Raw genomic sequence first — 12,058 nt, 5'->3', positions numbered from 1 at the left:
GCAATAAAACAGTAAAAACAGTATAAAGACAATCAAACAGTCAACAGTTGCCGGTTTAAGTCATCGTCCAAGGAGCAGTCAGTCAGTATATAGTGGGATTTTGAGTATCCATGGATTTTGTATCCATGGGGGATCCTGGAACCAAATCTTAGCAGCTACCAAGGGCGCAGTGTAATTTTGCGGGGGGGGGGGGGGCTTTCTGTAACCTAAATCATGAAAGATTTGGTTTTCTCATTCTTATAGATCCCTTACTAAAGAAATACCAGGAGACACACAGCTGCCCTTTATCACACAATTTACTACAGTATCTTCCACATTATCTATCCCATTGTAATGGCTAAGTGGATTTCATGCTCACTATCTTTGCAAGAGTAGCAATTTAGGAATGATAATAATATGTATTCGTCACATTGAAATTGATGCATTGCTTACGTGTGATTACGTGGTGAAATGTATTGAGCAATGTGTCCTTTCAACGACCGATAGTTTACAAATAATAAATTACAAAATTATGTTCAAAATCTAATATATTACATTTGTTTAAACAAAAATCTGAAATCACTATTGGGTTCTTGTTAAAATACTAGTCCAGTGGTTCTCAACCTGTGGGTCCCCAGATGTTTTGGCCTTCAACTCCCAGAAATCCTAACAGCTGGTAAACTGGCTGGGATTTCTGGGAGTTGTAGGCCAAAACACCTGGGGACCCACAGGTTGAGAACCACTGTACTAGTCAGACTTGGGAAAACATATTTGGATTAGTAATTCCAATTATGTATTTATTTTTTTAGCTTTGTTTGTGATGGTTGCTTAAAGAAAAGTGGGCGAACCCGAAGAGAGAATAAATTCTGTGCTAGACGTAAGTGATGGCTTTCATGACTTGGTTATTCTGACTTTGCAGTGCTATGATAAAAACAGCATGAAATGTCTTATAAAAATTAAACTACAGAAATGGCAAACAAATGTTCACTCTAGCCCAGGCATGGGCAAACTTCGGCCCTGGTGTTTTCAACTACTTCAACTCCCACAATTCCTAACGGCCTACTGGAGTTGAAACCCAAAACACCTGGAGGGACAAAGTTTGGCCATGCCCAGTCTAGCCAAGTAATACAGTTTCCTGTGGAATTTAAACCGTAAAATAAAATATGCATGTTTCTAAAAAGTGATTTTCCTTTTGGAATGAGCCTGGATGGAGCAATTCAGAAGACCCTTTCTCTGATGTCAATATCTGAAAGACTATAGGAACATTTGTCCTTTGTTGACCATTTGATTAAGTTCACAGGTTGGTGTGTTTTGCACAATTGGCAGTAATGTCCTTTAAATTCATTGATTTTAATGCCACGTAACACGTTCAGGACTACAGCCTGATTGACACAGGATAGATAATGTGAACTACCTGCTCCTTTCCCTTAAGATGTTTACTCTGTAGAAATTATTGCATTGAAGAATATTCTGTTGATCAGGGAAGCTCCATTTATACTACTAACACATTTCCAATAACATTGTCCTTTCAGGACCATATTCTGTTCTGGTATAAACTGATTATTTTATATTTGATTATTTTATATTTAAAAAACAGGGACTAACATACAAATCCATGGTTGTTGGTTACTCCTTGGTAACTTGTACTGACAAGGTGTAATTAGGAGGCCCGGTTTTCCATACATCCTTGAAATGTGGAAAACATTAAAAATTGAAGTCTTATTCTTCAATTCCATATTTCTAAAAAGGGAACAAACCCACCATATGAGATTGATGAGCTACAACATCTGTTTGCTTTTTTCCATAATTAAAGCTTCCTGGATTTATTGGAATCATTGAGAACCAGGCTGGAGAAGCTACTTTCTTGAGTGTAGTTTGAATTTAAATTCCTTTCTCAATTCCTAAGGACAGAATCTACCTTTTAAAATTTTACTATGTAAAGTGTTTTTGTGGAGATGTCTACCAGTATCTTTTCTTCCACTAGGTAGTCTGTTAGCTCAAAGAAAAGTCTTACTGTCATGGTGAATAGGTCTGGCGGTCTTAGAGAGACCATGAGAGGACTTTTGCTTTTATTCCCTGCTTGTGCATTTTCCAGAGACATAGGCTACCCACTTTTGGCAACTACAAAAGTGTGCTTTAGGCTTGTAAATTTTACCTTTCTTCCTTTAGGACAAAGCTAAAAACATCATTTTTCATAGTGAGCATATTGGACATTTACATAATATTGAGTGTGCCACTTTTATTGAATAGTGGTATTTCAATAATAGATCACTTCTCAGCCCTTAATTGAGACACTGAGGGTCAGAAGTTGATAACTAATAGCGAATGGATGCACATTTTAATGGTTGAGGTTGTGAGTTAAGGGTATACTTGCATAGGCTATTCTGATCCTGGGTTATTTATTGAACTGTATATTAATGCTTTTTTATACAGGGTTGCCAACTACAAGACTTGGTACATTCTTGGAGAACAGAGTGAATGAGTTCCTGAGAAGACAAAATCATCCTGAGTCAGGCGAAGTCATTGTTAGGGTGGTTCATACTTCAGAAAAAACTGTAGAAGTTAAGCCAGGAATGAAAGCAAGGTATGATTACTAATTTTAAGACTTAAACCATTGTAATACATTCCTTTGAATCATTGTATTTTAATGTTTAGACAATGCAAATTATTTATTTATTTTTTATTGATAATAAGAGCATTGGTAGTATTGTTTTAATCAATAATATCTCTTTATCTTCATTTCAATTTATTTTATTTTTATCTGCCTTTCTCCCAATATGGAGACTAAAGACAGCTATCAATAGATATAAAACAATGTAAATGTTTTGATTTATGCTTTGTATTTTTGGCAGAGAAGAAGCGGGGTATAAATACACAAAAATAATTATAATAATGCACTAAAATATAAGCATAAAAATAAACAATTTGTGTCATTAAAACCACTGAATATTAAAATGCACTAGAACTTTATACCCATAAATGCTTAGTTGCAGAGGAATGTTTTTACCTGCCTGCAAGCAGGGATGGGGCCATCCTGGTCTCAGGGAGTGCCAGAGTCTGGGGACAGCCACCCAGACCCTTGTTCCCACTAAACAAACTACAGAGGGTGGTGCAACGAAGCGAAGGTCCTCTGTAGATGATTGTAGTATTCTAAAAGGTTAATAAGGAAAGATATGGTCTTTCAAATAACCTGGAACCAAGCTGTATAGAGCTTTATAGGTCAAAACCAGCGGAAATTAGCAACCAATAGAGCTGTTGCAACAAGGGAGTTGTATGCTCCCTGCAGCTATTCTAAATTGATAACCTGGCTGCCACTCTTTGGACCAACTGAAGTTTCTGAGTACTCAAGGCAGCCCCACGTAGAGCGCATTACAGAAGTCCGACCGGGATGTAACCAAAGCATGTATCATTGTAGTCAGATCCGCTTTCTCCAGGAACAGGTAAAGTTAGCGCACTAGCTTTAACTGTGCAAAAGCATGCTTTGTCCCTTCTGAAACCTAGATCTTCAGGTTCAGAGAAAAATCCTGGAGTATCCCAAAGCTGTTTTTTCTCTTTTGAATAATTTCCTACTTTTGGTAGATTCTGAAAGTAAGTTGCACTGATCAGATGTGCTTATGATAAGATGATTTAGTTCACTATTAATATTTAGTATCAGATACTATTCTATCCTTCCTAGCAAATGAAAGAGAAAACAATGTTTCAACTTTTATGTTGCTCTATATCTTTTTAATGCAAAAATGTTATCCGTTCCCTTTCCATTGAGTATAAATAAATTACATTTACTTGAGATAATAAAAGTCTGAAATGGTCACATCGCAACTGATTTAGCATATTAATTATGAGATCTAATGAAAAGCTTTGTGAAAGGCTAGGCAGTGAGAGTGGCTAAACATAAGCACATCAAGGAAATTAACAGGGTACTCCATATCTGTACATTCAGCTACGGTTTTCTTCATTTCTGTCTTTTTTATATTCCACTTTGCAGTCAGAACAAGGTGTTGCACATTTTAACAAATAGTAGAACCATCAGAGTTGTAACAATAAATGATTAAAATATAAAATAGTTGTTAAAACATTATCTGTGAGGTAATACCCATTTCAAAATTCTGTGACGCTTTTAAAAAAATGTGGTTTTTTTAATTGTATCATGTTTGCTTTCTAAAAGAGTTCAAAATTTTGTCATTTTCTATTTTGCAGGTTTGTAGATAGCGGAGAGATGGCAGAACAGTTCCCTTATCGAACAAAAGCCCTCTTTGCTTTTGAAGAGATTGATGGTGTAGATTTGTGCTTTTTTGGAATGCACGTTCAGGAATATGGGTCAGACTGCCCTCAACCCAACCAGAGGTAAGGAACTACATTTTGATAACTTTTATTCTTTTAATAGTATATTTTTGCTTTGTAAAGATTTCAGGCTTCTAAGAAACGCATGAATATGTCAGCTCATTTCAACTACATCTGTCAGATTTATTATTGAAGGCAAGACTTTTCTGTCTGATTTTGTGGAACACACCATTTAATTGTGTATTATATCTGGGTTCTGTCTACTTACAATAAAATACTTTGGTGTCTCCTGTTTCTTTCAAAAATGGTTTATACGAGGTGCTTGTACCTTTATATTCTTCTCTTGAGGGAACTGTGCATTATTTGGCTGGCCTTGGTGGCCTAGCCAAACATGTTGGTCACCAGGTTTGTTTTCCCATCATCACAATAGAAGTAAGTGCTTCCATATTAACAGCTGAGGAAGTCTTTGTGATCCCTTATCCTTGAGAAAGGCAGAGAAGAGACAGGTTCCTACTGATAATTGGCAGCAAAGCTCCACAGCAACACCTGAAGAACGATCCTGTCTCCTCTCTTCCTTTTTCCTTCTTAAAAAGACTCAACTAGAGCATGTAGACATTTGCTGAAAACCTGCAACCAAGGAATCCAAAGTGGCCAAAGTTCTTGAGGGCCCTTGACCACACATTCAGATAAATGGGATTTTAGTCCATGGAAATTCATGCTAAAATAAATAATTTGGTTTGTCTTGATGAGGTTACACTCCCTTCCTTTGTTTTTATACGAACAGATTAATAGGAATTTATATTTAAGAATTGCTTATCTGAGAGTAGCCATTTTGTAAGACTTGGTTACTAGAGAAATCATTTCTTTCATCATATCTGTAAGTTTGGTCCAAACATCATCCATGGTTTGACATGAATTCTGAAGGAGTCCAAATTATCTGGCATTGCACATTCCTTCTTCTCTTCTGCTTGTGCAGTTACCTTTCTTGTTTCAGGCAAGTCATAGTTTTGCATTTTGTCGAGACTGGAACATACGGTTAGCACTGATTTACAAACCAGTATTGGAAAGCAGTTTTATCCATGCTGCAAATCCAAATGCAAGATATTAGATCAGACAAAACAGTTCTTTTGCAGTTTCGCTCTCCTAAATCTCAACCATGATTTTTCTTTGTGTTCAAGTCAGCTGTATTTTGAGAAGCGAGATTGCTATACATTCAGTAGGTCTCCAACTTTCGTGGCAATATCAACTAGCCCTTCGCCACAGACACATTCACACACACAATCTTAAGCTGAGGCCAGCTGGATAGAGAGGGATGGGGACCAAGTGGGAAAGAAAGAAGAGATTTCAAAAACATCGACACTACTAGATTCCATTAGTCTTTCTCCCTCATACCCCCCCCCCTTTTTTTTTAAACTGGCCTTGGTTTAACATTGCCAGATGGAGTTCAAGAGATCAGAGGCACCATGGACTGCAGGGGCTGATGGCAGAAAAGGAGGCAGAGGATGACTACACTGCATCAATGTCATCGTCCTAGGATACAGTAGGAGGAAGGTCTGGAGACCAGTAGTAGAGGCAGCTACAAATTTGCAAATTTATGAGAAACCCACAAAAGCTCAAAAGACCAATTCAAATGTATAAAGCATTGACTTGAGTAGGCAATCAGCTTCTTGCTTAGTGCCAAACAAAAGGAAAAAATACAAAAGAGAGCACATTCCTCAAGGGTTAATTTCACCTTAACACAAATAGTACTTTTTTGACTTCATACTTGAAATATAAAAAATTGAATATAAAAATGTTTGAACATTGCAAAATGGTGACAGCTGAAACTTAGAAGCTTTCTCTGTTCTTTATCTAGGCGAGTATACATATCGTACCTTGACAGTGTTCATTTCTTCCGCCCTAAATGCTTGAGGACTGCTGTATATCATGAAATACTAATAGGATACCTAGAGTATGTTAAGAAGTTGGGGTAAGTTTATCTTATTTCATAGTGTCTGTAATGTCATAATTGATTGAAGATGTTGCATTTTAGTGTAACAGAAATGCAGAGCAAGAACTTCAAGGTAAGATTACTTGTTGCACCTGTAGAGTACATCTTTGAGGGGAAAATTATCCATTATGTAGTGACTACACCGATGGTATTAAAGCAGAGGAACAGTTCCCAAACTACTAACTTACAAATGTAATCTTGTCAGCAGAGTGAGTAGTTGTTCTGACTGCTGTCATAGAAACCAAGTGAATCATTTGAAGGTATCTGAAGTAGCTAAAGTCCTTGGATTAAACATTGGGATGTTACCTCTAATTGTGCTAGTTGTTGTACAATAAGAGTGAGCAACATGCAGGTTGCATGCACCCTCCCACCCATTTTTGCAGCGCTTAGACTGCTGCTGCCTTCAAAACAGTATGTTTTTCTATTCTTTTTAAAGGATAATTATATTTCTGGACTCCTCCAGAACCAGCCATTTCTATTTAAAGCAAGCCAAGAGATCTTGTTTTATAAAAGATTACTTTTGCAATTGATGTGTGTGTGTCTGAGGTAGGTATCTGAGTTCTTCTGGTTTGAGGGGAGAAACAACTAGTTTTTTAGTGGGAGTTCAGTTTTCCTAGACCTATTGCAAAAAAAGAAATCTTGCTCCTGAAAAGCTAGCAACTCAGTGAGGTAGCATTCCTACTGGTGCTAATAATTGTCTTGTTTTCTTTAAACACTATTAGGTATACAACTGGACATATCTGGGCCTGCCCACCTAGTGAAGGAGATGATTACATTTTCCATTGTCATCCACCTGACCAAAAGATACCCAAACCGAAACGGCTGCAGGAGTGGTACAAAAAGATGCTGGATAAATCTGTGTCAGAGCGCATAGTCCATGATTATAAGGTTAGTTGTGAATTGAACATAGTATCCCTTTTGGTCCTTATACCCTCTTCATAGTGGAATAGGTTTATTTCCATAAAATTGGAAATGTTTTTGATATCATCATTTGTATAAGTATTACTTAAAATTTAATATTTGAAAAGTTATTGTTAGTTTATTTACTTTATCCCTCTTTTTTCCCAGTATAGAAGTAAGACATCATCAAGATTGTTTGCTAGACAGAAAAAATGTAACTTTCCCATAGCCCCACTGTTAAAAACCTCAAAACAAATTGTAAGCCAGGGAGAGGAAAACTTTCTGACTCAGGATTAAGTTCCAGTTTGGAAAGTCATTTATGATGGGTTAAGTTAAGAATTTGGAGTATAGTCGAAACAAAATGGGAAGGCTAGATATAATTCCCTCTTCAAATCTCCTCTTTTCTTGAAGCATAAAATGCTTCCCAATTAGAGGCTCCCAAAACTGTTTTCACTAGTATAGAGGGAACAACAATTTGGAAAAACTAGTTGTTCTTTAATGTGGAGTGCATGAGAAAACAGCTGGAATTTTACACATACACATCATCTCCTGAAGTTCAATTCCCAACACTCCCCATGGGCATACTAAAATCCATGGATGCTTTAGTCCCATTATATACCATAGTAAAATGGTGTTCCATATATAAAACAGAACAACTCAAGTGAGTCCTAGAGAGACCCTGAGAATCTGTGAAATAGCAGGAGGCTAAAGCAGGGTAGCACCTGAACACCAGTGAAGGGTTTGGTGCACAGCAAAATAAATGTTTCTGAAATTTCCTTGTGGAATAGCTTAGAGCAGGGGTCCCCAAACATTTTCAACAGGGGGCCAGATTACTGTCCCTCAGACCGTTGGAGGGCCGGACCATCGTGCAGGCCGGGCAAGGGAGGCGGCACAGTGCAACCTACCTACCTCGTGCTGCCCATCATGAAAGCCAGGCAAGGGAGGCTGTACTGCACAGCCTGGCCTCTTGCAAGGCCCAATCCTCTCACTTGCCTCATGCTGTATAACCCAGAATATCAAGGCAGAAAATCCCACCATATCTGCTTTGAACTGGAATATATGGCAGTGTGGACTCAGATAACCCAGCTCAAAGCAGATATGGTGGTGGGATTTTCTGCCTTGGTATTCTGAGATATAGAGATGTATGGATCTGGGTGCCCTTCCATACATTTCTATATCCCTGAATACTAAGGCAGAAAATCCCACCATATCTGCTTTGAACTGGAATATAAGGCAGCGTGGACTCAGATAACCCAGCTCAAAGCAGATATGGTGGTGGGATTTTCTGCCTTGGTATTCTGGGATATAGAGCTGTGTGGATCTGGGTGCCCTTCCATACATCTCTATATCCCTGAATACTAAGGCAGAAAATCCCACCATATCTGCTTTGAACTGGAATATAGGGCAGTGGGGGCTCAGATAAAACCAAGACAAGAACCCACCTCAGAATTCCTCGATGGGCTTTTCCTGCCTTCCTTTCCCTTCCTCCTATGTCCCAGGAGCCTGGGCTGGTTCTGCTACGGGGAACCAGTGTGTTTTGCACAAGGAGATGGAAGGGAGAGGGAAAGGGAGGCGGCCTTTCTGGTGGGGGAGGGGAGAACAGCACCCGAGAAGGAGGGCCTGCCAGGCCTCGGCCTCCGTTTCAACTCTCCTTCCAGGAAGAGGCGAGCCAGGCTTCTCTCGCTCCACAGGGCAAACTAAAGATGTGCTTGTTTGGAAAGGCGCTTCTCCAGAGCCCTTCCATACAGCCCTCTCGCTGCCCGTCTGGCCTGGCAAGGGAAGCTGCTACTCATGGCCTGTTCTCCCGCGATGTCCTTCCCTTGCCTGGCTTGCACGAGGGGCAGCGTGAGGCAGGTAATTTGCATCGCCGCTTCCATTGCTTGCCAGGGCCGACAGGCGGCGCGAGGCAGCAAGGGGCTTTGCGCCAGGCCAGGCCAGGCCACGCGGGCCGGATAGATGCCCTCGGCGAGCCGCATGTGGCCCACGGGCCTTAGTTTCGGGACCCCTGGCTTAGAGCCATGGTTGGTTGAATTCATGGCTGCAAAACCTGTGGATATGGAGGGCCAACTGTATGCCTCAGAATGTTTCTGTGCTTGGTATTGTCTTTTGTATGTCTTGTACTGATCAATCATTTTGTGTTGCAGGATATTTTTAAGCAGGCAACAGAAGACCGTCTAACAAGTGCAAAAGAACTGCCTTACTTTGAGGGGGATTTCTGGCCAAATGTTCTAGAAGAAAGCATTAAGGAGCTAGAACAAGAGGAGGAAGAGCGGAAGAGAGAAGAGAACACTAGCAATGAGAGCACTGATGTAAGGAAATATCTTATGCTAGCTATTGGTATCCTTTCTTTGGTAAAATTAGGAAACTGCATGAAAAACAAAAAGTCCCACTTTCCAGAATCACTAAGTATTTGTAAGTTGTCTAATAAGACAAAGCAAAGGACTAAATCCAAAGATGTGTTACTTACATTAAGAACATAAGAAAAGTGTTGCTGGAGCGAAGCAATAATAGATCCAATGTTCTGTTAACACGGACATCTATCCACGTGACTTTAGAAAACCGATTAGCAAGACATGGGTGTAGTAGCACTTTCCCATTTACATTTCCCAGTCATGACTGTAGGGAGGAATTGCTTGTCAAATGTCCCAGATGATATTCCATGTCCCAATCTTTGCCCTTGTTTGGCTCCATTTGGCTTATTGGGCTCTTTTCTCAGTGGATTTTGGGGCTGTTGCACTAACAGATGTTTTGTTATGTTCCCTCTGTTTGATAGTATAGTCATTTAAGATAATGTAAACTCCTGTATGTTTCTATTTTCACATTTGACTGAATTCTTGATTCTCTTCCAGGTTAGCAAAGGAGATAGCAAAAATGCCAAAAAGAAGAATAACAAAAAGACTAGTAAAAATAAGAGTAGCTTGAGCCGTGGAAATAAAAAGAAGCCTGGAATGCCCAATGTCTCCAATGACCTTTCCCAGAAACTGTATGCCACTATGGAGAAGCACAAGGAGGTAAGACCAAATGAAAAAAAGTTTCAGTGGCTGTTTTGGAATAGGGTAACCTGTTACAAATCTAAAATAAATGCAGCACACACAATCTGAGTGGAGCTGATGGAAAAATATGAATTCTCTTCTAATGTGCATCTAGACAAATTGAATCCATTACTAATTCAAACCAGTGATCTGAAAGTTCAGTGAATATAATTTTTAATGAGCAATAGACTACACATATGCAGACAGAGTGAGGGGAAAGATGCTCTTTGACACATTTTGAAAATAACAAGTAGCACATATGTTTCCATTTATGTTAAATAAGTTAAAATTGAAACAATCTGATTCCCTGGAGAATTGAAGGAATAAAAGGAATTTATGTGGCTGTTAAAGACCTGTCTTTTGTAAATTTAAAACTGGAACATGTTTGCCAAATTCTGGGGTATTGTGTGACATGAACAGTGTAAACTATATTCATCAGTTTACAATTTAAATAAATAGAGCAGGAGAAATGAGAGAAAAAGGTTACGGTAATGGTTTAGGAAAAATAGTCAAGGATAGCATAGACTTATGATCACATGGGGGCATTGCTTTGGTTGTAGAGTCACTAGAGTGGTTAAATAACCCTGACTTCATTTTGTTCTAATACTTGAAGTAAAACCCTTGTTTTATTTAAAATACGGCTATGAAATTTTAAATCAAATATGCTGACTAGGTATTGGACTAGAGTACATTCTCCCTACCCCCACACAGCCAACACAAAATATTGTTAATGGGCATCTCCCCATTTCAAGCACCCTGTAACACAAAACCATACTAATTTTACTTATGCCTCTATCAGTCACACTTTTTTGCTGTTGTTTGTGGCTGGATTATTAAGATTACACATTTCAGGATTCAGTTAATAAACAAAGGTGTTTTGCTCCTAGTTATGAGGTCATTCCTCAAATTTTCAACAAAATGCAAAGCTTTTGTGATCTGTTTTCCATCCTTACATTATTGACTTCTTCCAGACATTTCATACTGAAGTTCCTGTCTCTAAAACAGCAAGTATCATATAGCTGAGGGTGAATGTATTGCCCTGCCCATCCAAAGAATAGAATCTCAAATGGCTCCTTTCTTTTTCAGGTATTCTTTGTGATCCGTCTCATTGCTGGCCCTCAAGCCAATTCACTGCCTCCCATTATTGAACCGGACCCACTTATTCCATGTGACTTAATGGATGGGCGTGATGCCTTCCTCACCCTTGCTAGAGACAAACACCTTGAGTTTTCTTCACTACGAAGAGCAATGTGGTCAACTATGTGTATGCTGGTAGAGCTGCACACACAGAGTCAGGACCGATTTGTTTATACCTGCAATGAGTGCAAGCACCATGTGGAGACAAGATGGCATTGCACAGTCTGTGAGGTACGTCTGGCCTGTATTGAAAGTGTTGAAGGTTCTTTAGTCTTCAAGTGTTTAATGTGGCCTGTCATCAAGTTAGCTGGGAGATTGAGTTGTGTACTTCAAAAAGCATAACATTTCCAAGCTCTTTTTCTACCCAGGTGTTTACTCTTTTCCTTTCCATAGCAATGCCTGTTTAATGACAAATGTGAGATTACTGCTAAACTGCCTTTTCGTGGAATAAATAGTAGATATCCGCTTGTATTGCTCTTTATATTAACCCTGTTTTGTACTACTTTCCTTTGAGCATTGTATAGTAATAATGATATATTCTTCCATTTGGAGTGTTATCTATACTGCAGAATGACAGCAGTCTGACACTGCTTCAACTGCCATTGCTCTATTTTACAGTATTCTGGAATTTGTAATTTGGTGTGGCATCAGAACTTTGCAACAGAAGGCTAATATATCACAAAACTATAAATCTCAGGAGTCCATAACCATGAGACAAGGCAGTTTAAATGGTATCAAA

The 12,058-nt window shown here is 39.0% G+C and overlaps 1 protein-coding gene across 1 annotated transcript in view; it reads left to right on the top strand.

Annotated features, from left to right (window-relative positions):
• Positions 1–12,058, top strand: part of EP300 (E1A binding protein p300) — an 86,824-nt gene that overhangs the window by 71,173 nt on the left and 3,593 nt on the right. Inside the window, exons 23-30 of the mRNA XM_060777112.2 lie at positions 789–856; positions 2,413–2,563; positions 4,177–4,323; positions 6,116–6,229; positions 6,973–7,138; positions 9,295–9,459; positions 10,000–10,161; positions 11,269–11,550. Of these exons, the coding sequence (XP_060633095.2) occupies positions 789–856; positions 2,413–2,563; positions 4,177–4,323; positions 6,116–6,229; positions 6,973–7,138; positions 9,295–9,459; positions 10,000–10,161; positions 11,269–11,550 (1,255 nt within the window). The remainder of the gene's footprint in view (positions 1–788; positions 857–2,412; positions 2,564–4,176; positions 4,324–6,115; positions 6,230–6,972; positions 7,139–9,294; positions 9,460–9,999; positions 10,162–11,268; positions 11,551–12,058) is intronic.

This window comes from Anolis sagrei, chromosome 5 (genome assembly GCF_037176765.1).
Source record: "Anolis sagrei isolate rAnoSag1 chromosome 5, rAnoSag1.mat, whole genome shotgun sequence".
Classification (NCBI taxonomy): Eukaryota; Metazoa; Chordata; class Lepidosauria; order Squamata; family Dactyloidae; genus Anolis; species Anolis sagrei.
This window is presented reverse-complemented; position numbering and strand designations above follow the sequence as displayed.